The sequence below is a fragment of the Protopterus annectens genome, chromosome 11.part0 (genome assembly GCF_019279795.1).
Source record: "Protopterus annectens isolate FY-2018-M chromosome 11.part0, PAN1.0, whole genome shotgun sequence".
Classification (NCBI taxonomy): domain Eukaryota; kingdom Metazoa; phylum Chordata; order Ceratodontiformes; family Protopteridae; genus Protopterus; species Protopterus annectens.
Genome location: NC_056745.1, coordinates 1,122,717,922 through 1,122,740,481, shown reverse-complemented (window position 1 = coordinate 1,122,740,481; position 22,560 = coordinate 1,122,717,922). Strand labels below are relative to the sequence as shown.

The following is a 22,560-nucleotide window of genomic DNA, read 5'->3' as shown; positions in this document are numbered from 1 at the left end:
TCGGCATAGGAGCATATGAGAGCCAACATGGCCCAAACCTTTTTAATCTGATGGAGCGGGACCTGCCTTGCAAAAGGGACATGCTGCATTTTCCCTTATTGCAGTGGTCTTGGAGAGAACCAGGGATCTGAAGTCAGTGACAGGCTGTTAGAAAAAAACAAAAAATATTCTGATAAAACTTCAGAAAATCTCTTCTACACCTGAAGGGGTTACCTGTGAACAACCGAAATTAGGTGTACACAAGGCAGTTGGTCCAGCCGACCATTTGGATCCAAACATTGCAGATGTTCTTCGTGTTTCACTGTTGCAGTCATCACATTTGGGTTATCTGCTTGCAGTAACCCTCAGTCGGCCTGATTAACAAAGTCTTGGGTCCTGCATCGGTTGCTGTCTCTTCTTCCATGACATCAGGTAGTCAGGGGTATAAAACATGCAGCCGACACCATTACATCAGTCTTTCTTGCCATGCGGTGCCTGAAGCAGAAGCAGTTCGCAAGTGCCGGTCGGCCGACTCCTGAAATTTTCGTTTTCGAGTTTCAGAAACGAAGACTTCAACTAAAAGCTAAGTACCCCATTGGGAAAACTTTTTCTTGCTCTAAACCGATGTCAGTAAAAGTAAATAATTGCATTTCTTGTGGAAAGCAAATACCTCTTAAAGATTTTCATTTGTACTGTATTCATTGCCTAGGCCCTGACCATGACATACCTCACTGTCGGTTTTGTGCCTTATTTAAACAACGAACTATCCGTCGTCTGTATATTTTTGCTTCTAAATATTTTGGTGCTCGGTTCAATTATCCAGATATGTCTTCGTAAGCCATCCGACTACTGACATTCCGAAAAAACACAAAGATAAAGACAAAGACAGGCCGCCTAGGTCCAAAGCTGCCGACAATGCTTTTCCTAAGGCAGTCTGCCAGTACTCAGGCGCTTTCGCAGCCCCTGATACCCACTACTTCAGATTCCCAGGCCTCAACTGAGATTCATTCGGAGTCTGGTATGCCGTGAGATGCTTCAACTGTGGAACCTGCGGATGCCTCTATCTTGGATGGGTCCGGAGCCGCTGTGCAGGCACTGGCTTCTGAGGGTGTATTCAGGCCTACTGACTTGCGTATTAAACCGATGCCATCTTCTTCTTCAAGGCCTAAAACTCGAACCATGCCTAGAAAACTGATGGCCAGACGGCATGGTCAGGCCTCTATGCCTAAAAAACATATGATAAGAATGGCTGAAGACCTTATTACTTTAATCAGGGGAAGACTACCTTCCCCCTCTGAGACCTAGGACTGAGTTTGCTTATGATACTTCTGACCAGGATTCTGAAATTTCTGTTTCCTCTGATGACCAGGATTTACTCTTATCTACCTATGAGGATTCTGATGCTGAGGACTCTATTCCCTCTGCTTCCCCCCAGAGGATTTCTCTTTTGGTGAAACCTTGCATACTCTTAGGGAGCATTTTCATTGGGAAAGTCAGGATTTCTCTGATTCTAAAAAGAGGCTTAGGGATTTCTTACTCCTGCCCCAGCACAGGTCTTTAGCTATCCCTCCTGTACTAGACATTATTGATTATGTCTTTTCGGAATTTAGCTTGGCACCTGACTCTTTACCTCCTGCTCCCAGAAAACCTGATAGATATTACAGGGTTCCTGACTCTCACAAGTTCCTTTTCAAAAATCCTACTGCGGATACTGAGACCATTTCACAGGGACCCAGGGGCATTAAAGGTACTAATGCCAAAAATCCTACCCCTTCTGATAGAGACTCCAGGGCGCTGGATAGATGTGGTAAGACGGTATGCACTTCTGCAACCTTGGCCATTAGGGCCTGCCAGTTTCATATGTTAAAGTATCAGCACGTTATTGGATTGCTTAAACAGGAAATGAAGTTGATTCCTGATTGTGCTGAAAGTAAGGATTTACAGGATTTATTGCATTCTGCTGAACAGGTTGGAAAATATACTTTGCAATGTGGTTTTGATTCACTAGAGGCATCTTGCAGGGCTGCTGTCACTGGGTCTGTACTTAGAAGGCATGCTTGGCTTAAGGACCAATCCTTGCCAGATCATGTTAAAGCTAAATTACTGGATGCTCCCTTAAATCAGGGCCGCCTGTTTGGCAACACGACAGAAGAAGTTCTTAAGATGGAAGAAAAAGCTAAATCTATGCAAATTGTTAAAGATTTCTTACAAGCACAACCTCCAAGATTTAGTAGGCATTGGCCCACTAAGAATTGGCCCTTTCCTGCCTCTTCCAGGCCTTCTCAGTCCAAACCCAGATCCAGCAGAACACCTAAGCTTCAGTCCCAGGGTATGCACAGATCTAAGCAGTGGGGGGCCCCCCACTTCCAAATCTGGGAGTAGTAAAACTCCCCCCTATGGTAAACTGTCTCAATGACTTAACTTTAAAACTTCCAAGCACTTCTCAACTGACTGCTCCTTTAGGAGGAAAGATTGCTCTGCAGGCCAAAAACTGGGAACTCATTACCCAGGACAAGTGGGTTTTAAATATAGTTTCCCAAGGATACAGATTTCACTTCCACATGTTACCAACCCCAAGTGGTTGGTCAGATCTACCCCAAAGTCAGTGGGCAGAGGCTCAAAAGCAAGTACTCTCTCTCTTAAGCATAAAGGCTATTCAAACTGTACCAGAAGAGGAAAAAGAACAAGGTTTCTACTCAAGACTTTTCCTGGTACCCAGAAAAGACAATTCATGGTGTCCTGTCCTGGATCTTTCTGTCTTAAACACTTGTTTGGTGATTCCAAAATTCAAGATGCTAACTCTTCACCAGTTACTTCCTATGCTAAGCAAAGATGCGTGGTTGGCAACACTGTATGTAAAGGAAGCCTACCTGCACATCCCTATCAGGGAATCTTGCAGGCTACATGCACGATCAGTTCTCTGCACTGCCCTTTGGCTTATCTACTGCACCCAGGGTATTCACAAAGTGCCTAGCTCCAGTCATTGCATTTTGCAGGCAAAGAAATATTCAAATATACCCATACCTGGACGATAGTCTAATTCAGGCAGAAAGCCAGGACATACTTGTGAATCATCTGGCATTTGTACAAAAGGTGCTAACGTGTTTGGGGTACACCATAAACGAAAAGAAATCACATCTGGTATCCTGTCAACAAATTATATTACTGGGAGCAAGCTTGAACACAACTTCTCAGATCGCTTTCCTCATGCCAGAGAAACAAATTCATTTGACAACTTACTTCAATCTAATGGCCACAAAGACCCTGCTATCTGCAAGGCAAATACTGCAAGCCTTGGGGTTCATGGCCTCCTGCATTCTACAAATTCCATATGCAAGACTGCATATGAGGAGACTACAATGGTATCTAAAAAGCCTATGGTGTCAACATTCTCAGGATCTAGAAGCAATGATTCCTATCATACCTTGCCTACTGTTAGAGTTCCTTTGGTGGGCAGGGGCTTTCCACCTAAACAAGGGACTATCATTCACTCTACCCCCTGCCGCCCAAACCATAACAGATGCATCAGACTATGCATGGGGGGCTCATCTGGTAGGAAAGTGCATTCAGGGCAAATGGAACCCAAGTCAAATGCACCTGCATATCAATCAAAAAGAAATGTTAGCTGTACAGAACGCTCTGGCAGCCTTCAAGGACCACATTCATCCAGGACAATTAATGGTAAAGACGGACAACACCACTGTTATGTGGTACATAAACAAGCGGGGGACGGGGGTTACCCATTCTTACCCCCTCTGGAGACTAGCCATGGCTCTGTGGAACACAGCCTTGAGCTACCAAGTGCATCTACAGGCTCAATTCCTGCCAGGAAAACTAAATACACTGGCAGACTAAGCAGAAATCTCATGGACCGACACGAGTGGAAACTGTAACCAAAGACTTTCAACATGTTGATAAACAAATGGGGGAGCCCGGATATAGACCTGTTTTCCTCCCCCCAGAACTACCAATTGGACAAATTCTGCACAAGGACTCCCCACAAACAAGCTTGGAAAGTGGATGCTCTGTCCTTCAGCTGGAAAAATCTATCCGTTTATGCCTTTCCCCCTCTGCCTCTCTTCTCCAAAGTGGTACTAAAGATCAAACAGGAGAAACGAAGGACGATACTGATTGCACCAGACTGGCCACGCCAACATTGGTACCCCCCTCTTGTGCAGTGTGTCACTGCTGGCTCCATGACACCTGCCTCAGACCCCCTACCCTGCTGTCACAGCAGGAGAGCCAGCTTCTGCACCCTCAGCTTCAAACCCTGAACTTGGCAGCCTGGCTGATTACCTAATTTCTCCATTACCATCCCTCAGTAAACAAGTGTTGGATGTCATTTTGGAGGCGAGTATGCCTAGTACTAGAAAGTCTTATGCTGAAAATGGAAAAGATGCTGTGCCTGGAACCAAACTCAAGGGATGGCCACAGCGGCGCCCAACTTACCTCGGATTCTTCAGTACTTAACTGAGATGCTTCACAAGGGCCTTTCTTTCTCCTCCATCAGAATTCACACCTCAGCCATTTCAGCTCATTACAACACAGCACCACCCCTCTTCTCTCATCCACTGCTCAAGCAGTTCCTCAGAGGGGCCAAAAACTTAAGACCATCCAGGAGAGCCCCAACTCCAGCCTGGGACCTTTACATTGTATTGGACAGGGTGTCCCTCATGGACCAATCCCTTCTTCATGCCACAAGGTGGTATCCAGTGTGGCTCTTAATCAGTCCATTCATTTGTCAACCACCTTTTCTAATCCACAGAACAAAGGGGAACGCATACTGCACTCCTTAGATGTGCACAGACAACTTAGATTTTACTTGGACAGGACTAAACCTCAAAGGAAATCTGAACAACTGCTGGTGGCATTTGCAGGGACAGAGGAGAAGGCTGTTTCAAAGCAAACCATATCTAAATGGATAGGCCATTGCATTAATTTCTGCTATAAGCAGCATGGAAAACCTATCCCACAGGGGATTAGACCCCATTCAGCCAGGGCTGCATCTACCTCTACAGCCTTTCTCAGACGTGTCCCTACCAGGGACATCCTAGAAGCTGCTACCTGGAGTTCTGTACATTCTTTGACCAAGCATTGCCATTTGCCAATTTTCTCTAAATCCAGAGCTGGCTTTGCCACTGCAGTCTTGCAGGGCCTTATAGTTGGTCCTAATGCTATCTAAATTCCTCCTCCCATCCTTAGCTTTAGGAATCTACCCAAATGTGATGACTACAACAGTGAAACACGAAGAACATAGTACGGTTGTGTACACTTACCATAAATGTAGATGTTCGAGTGCATTCATTGTTGCAGTCTTGGTTACCCTCCCTCTAGCCCCCTGACTTCTTTTGACTATATCTCTGCTCTCCTTTACTATGCTTAAAAGCTTTTTGGTGTATTTGCTTTTTTGTTGGAGATATAACCTTGTATAGTTATAGATTTAATTGCTTCCCATTAAGGGGGCACCTGACATCTGAGGCAAGAAAAACTGATGTAATGGCATCGGCTGTGTGCTTTATACCCCTGACTACCTGACGTCATGGAAGAAGGGACAGCAACCGACGCAGGACCCAAGACTTTGTTAATCAGGCCGACTGAGGGCTACTGCAAGCAGATATCCCAAAAGTGATGACAGCAACAGTGAATAGACATGAACATCTACATTTATGGTAACTGTACACAACTGTACTTTCTGTTACTAGCTTTGACTTCTGCCAGAAGGGTTTCTGAGCTTCAAACTTTAATGGCTTCTCCATCTTTTCTGATTTTCTGTAAGAACAGGGGTTCTTTGCATACCAACCCTTCCTTTATGCCCAAGGTTGTGAATGAGTCCTTTATGCCCAAGGTTGTGAATGATTTCTCTCTTAACTAATGTATTCACTTGCACCCCTTTTTTTTTTCCTTCTCAGATTTTATTTGGATAAAACTAAGGTGATCAGGAAATCTGATCAGCTTTTTTATTTCTTTTCATCCCAGGGTTCTGGGATTGCCCGTTTCCAAGCAGACTATTTTCTTCTGGATTTTGAAGGCTATTTTTGTTATGTCTTCTGTGGGAAGAGCCTCCTTTCTCCTGTTAAAGCTCATTCTACTAGGGCTGAGGCTTTTTCAGGTGTTTTCTTTAAGGGTTTGGATACTATATCCATTTTGGAAGCAGCAGCTTGCACTTCTGTACATGCCATCCAATTTGTAATGCTTGGCGAAGATATCTCTAAATCTGGTTTTGCTAGAGACATTCTTCATGGCTTTCTAGAGAGCTCATCTGGTCTTTCCTTCTCCCAGGTTTCCTCCTGCAGTTTGACATTCTCCCTCATGTAAAGAATACTGCAACATTAGACTACAAGGACATAGAAAAGTTGTGTAAAGTCTTACCATAACCATAGATGTCCTTCTGTTCTGTTGCAGTATTCTATCCCTCCCTCCTTCCCCCCTGGTCTCTGCTTTTGTTTTGGATGCCTGATAACCTTCTTGTTTCCTTAGGCTGGCATTCGTCCTGGGGCATTCACTTCTGAGGAATTGTACATGTGACTGCTGCTTTTATGCCAATGTATTCCTAAGGCATTCATGCGACATCTCACATATTAGCACTTCTTGAAAGCTCTTGTATACTGGCCAGACATCCGGTCACCCTTGGCAGAGGATCTCCTTCATGTAAAGAATACTGCAACATAGAAAAAAAGGACATCTGCAGTAATGGTAAGATTTTACTTAACTATTCTTTCCTTAAGGCCAGTAGCCTTTTTCTCTTTCTGTACAGTTTGTCTATAATGGGGTTCTACCTTAAGGAACCGTTCCTAGACTCTGCATTGTATTTGTGACAGATGTGTACAGAAAGATACCTTGATTCAGGAGTTAAGGTGGGAGTAGAAGTCTGTGGTATACACAGTCACCCTAGCTGTGCTGCTGTCAGTGTGGTGGAAAACATTTAAAGCAGTTTAGATATTGGGAGAGAGAAGATTGGCCCTTGAGAAATCTCTGAAGATAGTAGGATTGGGTAGTGTCTGTGCAGAGTTGTTAAGAAGAAAATGATGGCTCTGTTTGATTTAATAGTAAGGATGCAGCCACAGGTGTGGAGCCTGTAGCTGCAACATTTATATAAACCAGGTTAAGTAGATTTGAGCCCTAGTTAGGGGTGGGTACTGTCTGGTTGAGCGAGTTAGCATTGGTGATATGCACAGTGATTTCAGGACTTTTGTTATATGTTTGACAGTTTATGGATGGGTAGCTGAAATCTGCTAGAATAATTGTATTAGGTTCAGCAGTTAAGAAGTCTGATTTGTTAAGGTATGTGTAATGGGCCAAAGGAGACTTGGGACAGTGTTCTATAGTTTAGAATAATGTAGTAATTGGACTTGCCTATAGATAGCCAGGATATGTAGGAATTCAAAGTAATTATCATGCTGGATTACTTGAGGTGAGGAGATTTCAAGTAAATATGGATTCACCTCCACAAGAGATCTGTCCACCCTTTGTAGGCAGTCTAGACAAATGGTAGGCATTTAACTCAGATAAAGGAGTGTATTGCATTATAACCAAGTTTTATAATTCTGCAACTGTGCGTGATTTCAAATGTCAGAAAGGCCTATAGGGCAGGCATGCAACTGTGTGTTTTGAAGGGTCAGAAAGGGTTTTAGGAAAGGCAAAAAAAAAAAAGACCAGTGTAATAGTAGAATTGAGTCACTAAATGGTGATACTTGGCAAGTTTTGAACATCAAAAGTGAGGCTAGATGGAATTCTTTCTGAGATGTTAATTTATTGAACTGAGTTATTAAACAAATTGTTTCTGATGACTAGAAGATGTTTAAGGCCTTTCCAGAGGTATTCAGGATAGTAGCTGAGAATCCATTGTTCATGAATAAGAGGCATGAATTTAAAAAAAATGTTGATAAAGAACAAGATTTATTTCCAATAGCTAGGCAAAAATATAAGTGCTTGAATTGTATCCAGTGCTAGTTTGTATTAGCTAGAGTGTCTTATGTTTTAATTGTGAAACTGAAAAGAATTGCAAGAACAAGTTGTACCGTTTCTGAAACAAAAGACAAATTGGTCTTTGGCTACTTCTGACACCATGAAACGCATATGATGTTCATCGTGTTTCACTGTTGCAGTCATTACTCTTGGGTTATCCTGCTAGCAGGCTACCCGCAGTCGACCAAAATTCCAAAGTCTAGGTCCGGCTTCGGTTGCTGTCACCTCTTCCCTGACGTCAGTGCGCCAGGGGTATAAAAGATGCAGCCGTCGCCATTTTCTTCAGTTTTTCTTGCTGTGCGGTGCCCAAAGCAAAAGCAGTTCACAAGTGCTGGTCGGTCGACTCCTGAGATTTTCAAATCCGAATTTCAGAACCGAAGTCTTCATTTAAGCTAAGTACCCTGTTGGGGAAACTTTTTTCTTGCTCCAGACCGATGTCAGCAAAAGTTAACAATTGTATTTCTTGTGGGAAGCAAATACCTCATAAGGATTTTCACTCTTACTGTATTCCTTGCCTAGGTGCTGATCACAACGTTGCTAGCTGTCTGTTTTGTGCTAGATTTAACCAACGCACTATTAAGCGTCTGTTCAATTTTGCATTTCATTACTTTGGCCGAAGATTTAATTATGTAATGCCGTCAGAATAGCCGACGACCGTAGTTTACAAAAAACGCAAGGACAAGGAAAAGGATAGGCATCCGAGGTCTAAAATGGACGACGAGGCCTCAGTTAGGCCAGTCGCCGGTTCTCAGTGAGGTGCTTTCGCAGCCCCTGGTGCCCGCAATCTCAGAGCCACAGGCTGCTTCCGACTCCCATGTGGAGCCAACTGGGCCTCTGGAAACTCAAGGTATTGGATACTCGGAAATCATTCCCTCAGATGGGTCCGGAGCCGCTGAGCAGGCATCGGCTTCTGAGGGTGACCAGACCTACACAGCTATATGTTAAGCCATCTACAATTTCAAAGACAAAGACTAAAGCAGCTCTAAAGACAAAGAAACAAGTACAGCATTTTCCTACTCAGACTTCCATGCCTAAAAAACAGATGCTTAAAATGGCCGAAGACCTAATTACTTTGATCAGGGGTTCCCATCCCCCTCCTGATAAGAGGCCTAGGCAAGAGACGGATTATGATTCTTCTGATCAGGTTTCTATTTTCTCCGATTCCTCTTTTGAACAGGATTATTCCATGCTTCCCTATGAAGACTCTGATGCTGAAGAATCCATTCCTTCATCCTCTCCTCCTGAGGATTATTCTTTTGGGGAAACCCTGCATACCATGAGGGAGTATTTTCACTGGGAGAGTCAAGATTATTCTGAATCTAAGAAAAGGCTCAGAGACTTTCTGCTACTTCCTCAGCACAGACCCCTTGCTATTCCACCTGTTCTAGACATTGTAGATGTATTTTCAGAGTCCAGCCTGTCCCCTGACTCTTTACTCCCTGTACCTGCTAAGCCAGACAGATACTACAGGGTCCCGGATTCTCATAAATTCCTATATAAAAACCCCGCTGCTGACCCAGAAACTATATCTCAGGGTCCCAAAGGAGTCAAAGCTTCCACTGCAAAAAATGTCCCCTCTGATAGGGATTCTAGGGCTCTGGGCAGATGGGGGAAAAAAGTTTACACTTCTGCTACCTTGGCTGTGAGGGCTTTAAATTGTCAGTTTCATATGATTAAATATCAGCAATGTTTAATGTCACTGCTTAAACAGAAATTGTTGACAAATACTAAATGTTCAGAGAACAAGGAAATGCAGAATTTATTGCATGCAGCTGGACAAGTGGGAAAGCATACTTTGCATTGTGGTTATGATTCACTGGAGGCCTCTTGCAGGGCCGCTGTTACAGGTTCTGTTATTAGAAGGCATGCTTGGTTAAAGGAACAGAATCTGCCTGATCATGTTAAAGCAAAATTATTAGATGCTCCTTTACAGCATGATACTTTGTTTGGTACTAAAGCAGAAGAGGTGTTGAAAAAAATGGAGGATAAAGCAAAATCCATGTAGACAGTTAAGGATTTCTTACAGGTACAGCCACTCAGATTTAGCAGGAACTGGCCTTCTAAAAATTGGTCCTTTCCAGTGTCAGACAGACTGCAAAGAGGCAGATACAGGCGTCCCAGAGGCAGATCTCAGCCCCAAGGCTCATACAGGCCTAAACAATGGGGTGCTCCTACCTCCAAAAGCGGAGAAGACAAATCACAACCTTAGAGGAAACAGTCCCAATGACTTTCCTCTGCCAGATCCAAGCACTTTTCTTTTGGCAGCCCCCTTAGGGGGGAAACTAGTACTTGTTTCATCAAATTGGCAAATGGTTACCAAAGACAAATGGGTCTTGAAACAGTGTCCCAAGGTTACAGGTTACATTTTCACACCCTACCAAGGTCAAAAGTTATGCCAGACCTGCCACACAATCAATGGGCAGAGGCACAAATGCAAATTACAGCCCTCATGGACATGAGAGCCATTCAACAAGTACCACAACAAGAGCAGTGGCAAGGATTTTACTCTACACTTTTCTTGGTGCCCAGAAAGGACAAAACCTGGAGACCAATACTGGACCTGTCTATACTAAATACGTTTCTGGAAGTTCCAGAATTCAAGATGTTGACTCTACAGCAGCTTCTGCCCATGCTGGGCAAGAAGGCTTAGCTTGTAACTTTAGACCTCAAAGAGGCATACCTGCATGTCCCAATCAGACAATCTTGCAGAAGATACCTCAGATTCATAGCTGGCTCAATGCACTACCAATTCTCTGCACTGCCCTTTGGCTTATCTACTGCACCCAGGGTCTTCACAAAATGCCTGGCACCAGTAATCGCATTTTGCAGACAGAGGAATTCAAATATATCCCTACTTGGACGACTGCTTTATTCAAGCAGAGACCAGAGACATTCTACTAAAGCATCTGACATTTGTAAAAAGATTACTAATTTGTCTAGGGTACACAGTAAATGAAAATAAATCAAAACTAGTACCCTCTCAAGAGATAATATTCCTGGGTGCAAGCTTAAATACCACTGCCCAGATGGCTTATCTCACGCCAGACAAAGGCAACTGACTTCTTACTTCGAAATCATGGCAACAAAGACCCAGTTATCTGTAAGAAAAACTCTGCAGGCTCTGGGCTAGATGGCATCCTGCATTCTGCTAATTCCATATGCAAGACTGCATATGAGGAAACTACAATGGTATCTAAAAAGTGTTTGGACTCCACATTGCCACAGCCTGGAAACATTAATTACTCTTATTCCCTGCCTGCAACAGGAGTTTTGATGGTGGGCACAGGCCTGTCACCACAACAAGGGACAGCCCTTCACTTTACCCACAGCCAGGCAGACACTAACAACGGATGCATCGGATTATGCCTGGGGAGCACACATGACAGGAAAATGTATTCAGGGCACATGGCCCACAAGCCAAATGCATCTTCATATCAATCAAAAAGAGATACTAGCTGTACAGAATGCCCTGACAGCCTTCAAGGACCTACTTCATCCAGGACAACTGCTGTTAAAGACTGACAATACTACAGTCATGTGGTACATAAACAAGCAAGGAGGCACACATTCATAACCCCTCTGCAGACAAGCCATGCCTTTGTGGAACACAGCATTGACTTGTCAAGTACACCTTCAAGCACAATTCCTGCCAGGAAAGACAAATACTTTGGCAGACAAACTAAGCAGAAACCTCATGGATCCTTATGAGTGGAAACTAAATCCACAAATCTTCAGCATGATAACAGGGAAATGGGGATGCCCAGACATCTATTTGCCTCCCCTCACAACTGCCAGCTACAGAGATTCTGCACTCGGACTTATCACAAACAAGCATGGAAAGTGGGCGCCCTTTCATTCAGCTGGAAAGCCCTTACAGTATATGCCTTCCCTCCTCTGCCTCTCCTCCCCAAGGTACTCCTAAAGGTCAGACAAGAGAAGCCAAAAATTATCCTGATTGCCCCAGACTGGCCACGCCATTACTGGTACCAAATCCTAAAGAGTTTGTCTCAAGGCCCAATCTGGACATTACCTCAAATTCCTCATTTGCTGACCCAACAATACAATCAGATACTACACCGCCAGCTCAGAACCCTAAATCTGGCTGCATGGCGGATAATGTGGCCATTCAGAACACACCTCTCTCTAAAGCAGTTATGGATGTTATTTTGGAGGCCAGGAGGCCAAACACCAGAAAATCTTATGCAGAAAAATGGAAGAGATTCTGTGCTTGGAACCAGGCACAAGGAATTGACACGCTTGTTCCAAACATTCCTCAGATTTTACAATACCTAACTGAGATGCTGGACAAAGGCCTATCCTTCTCATCAATTAAGATCCATGCCTCTGCCATTTCAGCTCATTACAATACGGGCCCACCTATTTTTTCCCATCCACTGCCCAGGCAGTATCTCAGAGGGGCCAAAAACATAAGACCTCCAAGGAGAGCTCCAATACCTGCATGGGACCTCAATTTTGTCTTGGAAAAACTCACACTGCCTCCTTTTGAGCCAGCCAATACAGCTGAGATAAAATACTTATCATGGAAAACAGCTCTTCTCCTAGCAATAACTTCAGCAAGAAGAATCTCAGAGTTACAGGCACTAATGGCTGTGGAACCTTTTATTATTTTCCATCCGGACAGGGTTTCTCTAAGGACAAACCCAACATTTATGCCTAAGGTAGTGTCCAGTGTGGCTCTTAACCAAGCCATACATTTGCCTACCTTTTATCCAAACCTACACAATAAGGGGGAGAGACTTCTGCATTCTTTGGACATACACAGACAGCTATGCTTTTACTTGGACAAAACTAAAGCTTTCAGAAAGACTGAGCAACTCTTAGTGGCATATGCTGCAGGATCGCAAGGAAAAGCTATTTCAAAGCAGACTATTTCAAAATGGATAGGCCACTGTATTAGTTTCTGCTATTCACAACATGGCAAATCAGTGCCTAAGGGCATTAGGCCACATTCTACCAGAGCAGCAGCCTTCCTCAGAGGAGTACCAACCAAGGACATTTTGGAGGCTGCAATCTGGACTTCAGTGCATGCTTTTACAAAGCACTACCACTTATCTCTTTACTCTAAATCCAGAGCAGTCTTTGCCACTGCAGTTCTGCAGGGCCTCATAGCCACTCCTAATTCTATCTAGGCCCAGCCACCCAACCTCAGCTTTGGGATTCAACCCAAGTGTAATAACTGCAACAGTGAAACACGATGAACATAGTACAGTTGTGTATCTACCATAAATGTAGATGTTAGAGTGTATTCACTGTTGCAGTCCAGGTTACCCTCCCTCCATCCCCCTTTCATTGCTGGGACTTATCTGTACTTCTCTATTCTATACAACCTATGTGGTGTATTTGCTTGTAGATGAAGGTAATGTTTATGTTACTGCATGCTTTATGAGCAGAATTTTTAGCCTACCCTTTTGGGGGAACCTGACATCTGGGGCAAGAAAAACTGAAGAAAATGGCGTTGGCTGCATCTTTTATACCCCTGGCGCACTGACGCCAGGGAAGAGGTGACAACAACCGACGCCGGACCAGGACTTTGGAATTCAGGCTGACTGCAGGTAGCCTGCCAGCAGGATAACCCAAGTGTAATGACTGCAACAGTGAATACACTCGAACATCTACATTTATGGTAGGTATACAACTGTACTTTTTTGTCTGGCAGTCTTGCCAGCCTTGGGTTTGGTTCTTTTAGCCTAATGTTGCCTGGTAAACGGCTTTTTTGCTGCTCTTGATTTATCACTCTGGCTTCTTCTGTTTTTTATTTTGAAATTTAGCACAGCCAATGAACCCATTAAGAAAGGTCTTTGAGGCTAGGTCTAATTAACACATTTTTATTTGTTTGAATTCATTTGCTAAAAGGATCCCTTTTGAGAGATCAAATGTACACTTCTCTGTGTCCCCTGTGGGTAGGCAGTGTTATTTTTTGGATTCCATGCAAGTCAGATATATACTTGTTTATTACTTGTTAGCAGTGGGGGTACAAAAGTCCTTATCTTTCATTTGCAGAACACTTAACTAGTGGCTAGGAGGCAAGTGGAGAGTACAGGGGATAAGCATGCTTAAGCAGTCATTGTTGAACATCATAACTGCCGCATCCCCTCTCTAGGCCAATAATCAAGGCGCCTGAATCCTCATCACTGACACTGTACAAGGACATTCACTTGGAACAAAAATAGATGAATATTGTATTTCCAAATGCAGGTCTCTGCATCAGGCACAGTTTCCCTTAAGATCACACAGGGAACACACTCAGTCTGGGGTCTGGATATCTCTCTCTCTCTCTCTCTCTCCATGGCCACAGTGAGAGTCCCCACTAGGACAGCTGTAGAGTTGAGTCCTCTGCTGGGTGTCTAAGCCAAGTCCTCCAGCACCCTCTCTATGAAACCAGTGCTTCATGCCCCTGCTCCAAGCAGCTGACACACCCACTCTTGAAGATTTGATTGATTTACACATACATGTGCCCAAGCACGCACTCACGCGCATACATGTGCCCAAGCTCGCACTCACACACACACACACACACACACACACACCTGGGAAAGGCTGGCACAGCTTTTACTAGCTGTGCCCTCTTCCCAGACTATACGGTAGTTACACTGCCTCCAGATACTCCAAAGCCAGCTACTCTAAGGCCCTTACAAGGGAACCCACTTATACTGAGTGAAATTAATATTAATACCAATGATAGTGTTTGACCAATGCAGTAAGACTTTCAGGAGTGTCCGTAGAGTCACCAGATAGGAGTGCTTTCAAAGGTTAAAATATTCTCTAAAGCACCAACCACAGTGAAAAGTCTGAATGTATTTATAATAAATAATAAAAGAAAATGAAAATACTACAGTAAACACCAGAATTTCAATCACAAGAAATATTAAAATAACACAGATGAATAGATTCACACAGATAGAGGAAAAACAGTACTTAACTAATCTCACTATATTTTCCTCACTTGTAAAGAATTACTATTCCCTGTTCACATACTAGAGCAAGGCAAGATGATGTAGGTGAGTGGCCTTCCTTCTTTGTCAGGTTCCAAAAACAGGCTGTTCTGAGACTTCAGTCTTATCTAGTATTAAAACATAATTTTTGTCCTGGATTACAGAATGACATCACATACATCTGGTCATCTGACTTCTGGTTCCCATACCAGCCCCTTTTCCTAGCAAATGACCCAGAATCTCACATATATGTGTCAGTAATAAAAACACACAGAGCTTTGCTAAGCTCTGTTGCAGCTTCTGGTAGTCATAAAACACTTCCACTCTTCCTACAGGAGCTAATAAACCATTCTATGGCACAGACGTTTTGTCTCTGGCGACAGTCAGAACTGGAAGATGGTCTTTATGGCCTAAATTAAGTACTTTAATTTCATACTATTTTTCAAAGTTAGCTGGAGCTGAGCTAAATCTTTTCTTCCAGTATACTGCGTTACAGTATTGGCTTCAATAGTTATAATACAGTCTGACATACAAGGAGGACACTGTTGGTACATTTTAACACAAGCACCTTTACAAATACATTTTTTAATACAAACATCTGTACATATCAGTTTGATACACAATTAACATATAATTCTTTACAGAATTCCACCCAGCTGTACTGGCATATGCTACACATCCACTGCCCTACATCTCCTGGCATAGCTGGCAGCACCTCGCATAGTTGCATCTGTCTCCCCTTTGAAGACTCGAGCTAGTTTTTCAAGTGACCCTTGAAAAACATGGTACAGTTTCTGCCCCTGCCTCTTGCCTAGCAGTTCTGCCATGTAGGTAACATCACTGACATTCCTTACCACTTTGAAGGGTCCCTTCCAAGCTGCCTGCAGCTTATTGTGTTGAACAGGAATGAGAACCATAACCTGCTGTCCCACAGCATACTCTCGGGCTCGAGCATTCCTGTCGTACCAGACCTGTTTCTGCTGTTGGGCTCCTGCCATGTTCTCCTGGGCCAACCCCATGAGCTCCCTAAGCCCTGTCCTGAGGTTTAGGATATAGGCCACAACAGATTCCTTGTAGGATTCACACACACCCTCCCACTCATCACGGATCAAATCTAAAGGTCACCTCACCCTATGCCCATACAGCAATTCAAAAGGTGAAAACCCAGTGGATTCCTAGGTACCTCTGTGAATGCAAACAGCAGATGGGACAAATATTTGCCCCACTCTCTTTTAAACTGGTTTGCGAATGCTGATAGCATGATCTTTAGTGTAGAGTTTAACCTGTCCACAAGATCATTAGTCTGGGGGTGGTAGGCGGTGGCTTTTAGGTGCTTCACCCCATAGCGTGCCGATCCCACAGACAAGCCAGCAGTTCTGATATGCACTTGGCACTTCTGTCAATCAGTACTTCTCTTGTGAAACCTACCCTGCTGAAAATCTGTAACAAAGCATTTGCCAACTTTTCTTCTTGATGGAGGACAGAGCCACTGCATCGGGGTATCGAGTAGCATAATCAACCAACACCAGGATATACTTCTTCCCTGTGAAACTTGGGATACTCAGAGGCAACAATATATCCATGCCTACCCTCTGAAATGGCTCCTTAATCACAGGCAAAGTCATCAAAGGAGCTTTGACCTAGTCTCCTGCCTTGCCTACTTTTTGACACTGTTCACAGGGCCTGCAAGTACCCTGTTGCATCCCTTGCAATCCCAGGCCAAAAAAAGTTCTGCATAATACATCTTTTGGTTACGCTTTATGCTGGTATGACCTTCAAAAAAAGTGTCATGGGCTATGGTTAGAAGTGCCAGATAGTAGGCTCTGCCAACTACCTACTGCTGTATTACCTCACCCTCTATCCCCTCCCTCAGGGGTCCACTCTCTGTACAGTAACCCTTTGTTCCAGTACAGACTCCCCTTTTCCTTGAGAATCAGGTGCCTCCTTCAAGCCTGTTAATGTAGGGTCCGAGAGCTGAGCCTGTTTCAACTCTGTCTTTGTGACGCTTAACAGCTTCCTTTCCACAGGAAGCCTGGTATCCTCTGACACTGGTACCTCACTGTCAGCGTGGGTACAGTCATTCACCTCTGCCCTTGCAGTCACTCTGTCCAAGGGAACATCAGTATCTACCAACAGCTGTGGCTCACCTTCAGGCTCACTACTGCATGGTATCTCCCTCCCCTGAAATAGCTACCTCACCAGCCTTGGCTTCAGTTGTGGAGTCTGTCTGTGTGTCCCAGGCTACCAGACCCATATGTCTGTCTCTAAGCCTGACTGTGTAACTGCATACACACAAGGTACTGCATTATCAAAATCATTCCCTATCAAGACAGCTGCAGGGATATCCTCAAGTACACTTACTTGCCTGCTTCCTTTTTCACCCTGCCAGTCAATGTGAACCCTGGCCGAAGGCATTTGGAATGGGGTCCCTCCTAAAGCTCTGACCAGAGTGGACTGCCTAAGCAAGTTCTGCTCCTCTTTAATCACTGCAGTATTCACAGTGGTTATGCCAGAGGCTGTGTCCCCTTATCAGTGGCCTGTTTTCCATCCACTAAGGTCGGGTATAAACTCTAGTGATAGTTTGGTACCCATTTTCTCCAGACAGCTTACCACAGGCATACTGTTATTCCCACTTGCTGGCTCCCCCACCTTTTGTTCCCCACCTTGCTTCTGTGGACATACATGTGACACATGGCCCCACCGGTTACATTTAAAACATTTACCCCTTGATCCTGGCTGTGTAACTGAACCTAGTGGCTTCCCTTGTTCTGGTAGACTTTGTTGGGGTGGTTTAGGCTGTCCACCATGGGTTCCCTTATATCCATATGCAGCACTGGGTGCCCCCTTCTTGCGCAATGATGCTCTGCTTGCTAAGTAGAGATCCCATTTTTCCCCAGATCATCTGCAGAGTTGCACTGTTGGTCTGACAACCAGATTCTCATGTCCTCAGGCAAAGTGCTGAGGGCTTGTTCCCTCACCAAAAGGTCTGCCAACCCTTCAAAAGTGGTGACCTGACACCCACTCAGCCACCTATGAAAATAACTGCTTAACTTGGCAATTTAATCACACATACTTTCTTCTGCTTTGCATCTATGCATGAAACTTTTTTTCTGTAAGCTTCAGGTGTTAACTTAAAACATTCTAGTAAATAATGTTTTACTGTTTCATAATTTAAACAGTCAGTATCAGACAATTTGGAAACAGCAGTTATAGTTTTACCATGGAATACGGGGATCAGGAACCATACAGAGCCTTTTGTCAACACAGATTTGCTAGCTGTGCCTCCTTCTGCCCAGACTATAAGGTAGTTACATTGCCACAAAACACTACAAAGCCAGCTACTGTGAGGCTGTTAACAAGGGTACCCATTTATTCTGAGTGAAATTAATATTAATACCAGTGATCATGTTTAACCAATGATGTAAGGCTTTCAGGAGTGTATTCTCAAACTGACCAGCCACAATGAAAAGTTTAAATACATTTAATAATAAATAATAAATGAACTTGAACATTCTAAATATCTATGTAGAGTACACACCAGAGTTTGTCACAGGAAATTTTAAAATAACACAGGTGGATAGATTCACACACATACAGAAAAATAGTATTTAACTAATTTTACTGCATTTTCCTGACTGATCTAAAGAATTACTATTCTCTGGTCACTTACTAGAGCAAGGCAAGAATGAAGTAGGTGTGTAGTCTTCCTTTGTCAGGTTCCAAAAACAGACTGCTCTGAGACTTTAGTCTCGTCTAGTATTAAAACATAATTTTTGCCCTGGATTACAAAATAACATCACATACATCTGGTCATCTGACTTCTGGTTCCCATAGTACCCCCTTTCCTAGCAACTGGCCCAGAATCTCTTACATATGTGTCCATTATGCACACACCTAGATTTTTGCTAATATCTGTTGCAGCTTCTGGAAGTCTTAAAACAATAAAATGTTTCCACCCTTCTACAGGTGGGGAAACCATTGTTTGGCACAGGTATTTCATTTCTGGGTGCAATCAGAACTGTAAGATACAATCTCTTTGCCTAAATTGAGTAATTTAATTTCATACTATTTTTCAAAATTAGCTGGAGCTGAGCTTTAACCTCTTCTCTTCCAGTACTTTCTGTTGCAATATTAGTTTCAATAGATAATACAGTCTGAATACAAGTGTAGTTCTTTTTCTGCCCAGCAGACACATTGTTGGTACATTTTTAACCCAAGCAGTTTAATAAGCACATTTTTCAACAATCAGTTCAATGTACAAATAACATATAATTTAAAAAAAAATTCCAACTAGTTGTACTGCAGAATGTTACACATCCACTGCCCTACATCTCCTGACATCGCTGGTAATACCTCACATTGTCACAGTACTTGTTACTGCAATTGGATGCCCATCCCCAGGCATAGGGGAAAGTAAGAGCTAAGGAATGCTGACTGCTGGAAATGGTGAACTCAAGCAGCCCCCTTTGTTGATCAACTGATTCTCAAAAAAAAATTTGTTTTAAGTTTCTTGCAGGAGCAGTGGCATTAAGCAGACCTTACTATCATGCAGAGAAACCTTTGATTTACTGGGAAAAAGTAGTGTACATTTAGCCACGACATTGAATAGAAATCCCTTTTTATCTGTGGTACTGGTGGTGGTGGTTAGTATATATTGAAAGCTGTCATCGATGACATTGTCCCACAAGGTATCATTGACCTTAAATGTGTACTTAACAGGGTTGGCCCTTAGAAAGCCCATGATTGTTGTGGCTCTTTTTCATTATGTAGTCTTTGTTCATCCTTTCTCATTTCTGGTCTTTGCTCCACGCTTAGGTATTTAAAATGAGATGTCACCCCTGTATTGGAACACAAATAATTGTAGAGATTAATACAGTCTCCACGTTAGTGGAGAATGCCAGCTTAAGGGTGGTGGTGTGTATCCTTTTGGTAAGGAAATGGCTATTCTAGTTACCAGATTTTAATTGGGAGCCATAGTCTGACCTTAATAAATCTTATGTTGCTTGCTTGTTTGCCCTTTTTTAATAATGCTTAATGGTGCTGGTGTTGCTTGTATTTATAGAATTGCGTGAAGATTGCTGCACACCTCCTTTGTACTTAGTGCTAGGAGTGAAGGCTTTAATTGATGCTTTGAAATGCTGGATGAAGAAAGAGGTATGACTTTTAATGTTTTAATTGCCTTTTATTTTTATTGATTGCATTATTTATTTATTGAATAGCTGTACATAGGTTTGACTCAATGTCATTTGTGTACTGATAGCATTCGTCATTTTGTTAGGCATAAAACTGATAGCTGTGTATGGATGGAACTTATGTATTCAAATGTTTTTTACTGTCTTAAGCTGAATTTAATTGTATTTAAGATGCATCTGAATTGATATTTTGTGACATTTCTTCTCCTAAATTAAAGCTGCCGACACATCAGATCAGTTAGTTTTCCATAATGTGCTCTGAGCCAAGAGGCAGTTAGACCCTGTGATAGAGGAATTTAATTAGGTTTAATACTGTCATTTATTTATTTATTTAACATTTGATGTTAGGTAGTCCAATCTCACCTCCATTTTTACATATTTGTTCTGAGCCGAGGATCGGACGATTTTGAAGCTCGAAGATTTCTGGTTGGCTAGTGGCTAAGCAGGTATCCCATGGTGCACCAGTGCCATCCCCAGATCTCGTTTGCCGCATCGACAAGTTCTGATGTGTTTCTCTTGACTCTGGCAAAGTCTTTTGCATTTTTTCATTAACTAGCGTTTTTTTGCATATTTACTGTGTGTGTGTGTGTGTGTGTGTGTGTGTGTATATATATATATATATATAGGGCTACCTTTCTTGTGGTCTTGTGTGACCATAGTAGTAGTATCCTCTGTACCAGTAGTTAGGCGCAGTTGCGCTTTTTTTGCCTAGATCATTAGTTTTGGCGGTTTTACCATTTTTCTGTTATTTTCTGGAAAGTATACATATAGGGCTTTACCTTAATTGCCTTGTGGTCTTGTGTGACCAGTAGTAGTATCCTGTGCATCAGTAGTTAGGCGCAGTTGCGCTTTATTGCCTAGATCGTTAGTTTTGGCAGTTCGCCGTTCTTAATCAATAGGGGCTCCTATTGATTAATTCCCTATTAATCGGTTATTGTTAACTGGTGGTCTTTGGCGGGGATCCGCTAAAGTCTTAATCACTTTACAGGTGCAAATTTTTTCCCTACCTAATTGAACGTGTTTGTGTGTGGTGTGTTTTACTTGGTCTGTTTGAATTAGAAGACCCAGTTCTTCAGAGGGCTAGGCCCGTTTAACTTAGAGGACCTAGTCTTTGTGTTACTACTTTACTGTATTTTTATTTGAAAGAATCTCCTGTATGACTGAATATCTGTCTGTTGTTTAGTTGAAAGACCTAGATGTTCATTGTGTTTCACTGTTGCAGTCATTACAATAGGGTTATCCTGCTGGCAGGCTACCCGCAGTCGGCCTGAGTTCCAAAGTCTAGGTCCAGCGTCGGTTACTGTCGCCTCCTCCCTGACGTCAGTGCTCCAAGGGTATAAAAGATGCAGCCAACGCCATTTTCTTCAGTTTTTCTTGCCGCGCGGTTCCCGAAGCAAAAGCAGTTCGCAAGTGCCAGTCGGCCGACTCCCAAGATTTTCAAATTTGAATTTCAGATCCGAAGTCTTCATTAAAGCTAAGTACCCCGTTTGGAAAACTTTTTTCTTGCTCCAGACTGATGTCAGAAAAAGTTAATAATTGTATTTCTTGTGGGAAGCAAATAACCTCATAAGGATTTTCATTCTTACTGTATTCCTTGCCTAGGCCCTGACCACGACGTTGCTAGTTGTCGGTTTTGTGCTACATTTAACCAACGCACTATTAAGCGTCGGTACGATTTTGCATTTCATTATTTTGGCAGAAGATTTAACTATGTAATGCCGTCAGAGCAACCGACTACCGGAATTTATAAAAAGCGTAAAGAAAAGGACAGGCACCCGAGGTCCAAAACCGACGACGAGGCTTCTGCTAGGCCTGTCGCCGGTTCTCAGTGAGGTGCTTTTGCAGCCCCTGACGCCCGCTACCTCAGAGCCACAGGCCGCTTCCGACTCCCACGTGGAGCCGACTAGGCCGCTGGAAACTCAAGGTTTTGGACACTCGGAAACTATCCCCTCAGATGGGTCCGGAGCCGCTGAGCAGGCATCTGCTTCTGAGGGTGTTTTCAGGACTACACAGTTATATGTAAAACCAACTTCAGCTTCAAAGGCTAAACCAGCTCTAAAGACAAAGAAACAAGTACAGCATTCTCCTGGACAGGCCTCATGCCTAAAAAACAGATGCTTAAAATGGCCGAAGACCTAATTACTTTGATCAGGGGTTCCCATCCCCCTCCTGATAAGAGGCCTAGGCAAGAAATAGAATATGCATCTTCAGATCAGGTTTCCATTTCCTCTGGTTCCTCTTCTGACCAGGAATATTCTCTTCCTCCCTATGAGGATTCTGATGCTGAAGAATCTTTTCCTTCAGCCTCTCCTCCTGAGGATTATTCTTTTGGGGAAACCCTGCATACTATGAGGGAACATTTCCACTGGGAGAGCCAAGATTACTCAGAATCCAAGAAAAGGCTCAGAGACTTCCTTTTATTACCTCACACAGGCCCCTTGCTATTCCTCCTGTTTTAGACATTGTAGATG

At 43.3% G+C, this 22,560-nt stretch overlaps 1 protein-coding gene across 1 annotated transcript in view; it reads left to right on the top strand.

The window, feature by feature from the left end:
• KDM7A (lysine demethylase 7A) overlaps window positions 1-22,560 on the top strand; it is a 1,445,788-nt gene that overhangs the window by 866,801 nt on the left and 556,427 nt on the right. Inside the window, exon 10 of the mRNA XM_044087282.1 lies at window positions 19,960-20,051. Within this exon, the coding sequence (XP_043943217.1) occupies window positions 19,960-20,051 (92 nt within the window). The remainder of the gene's footprint in view (window positions 1-19,959; window positions 20,052-22,560) is intronic.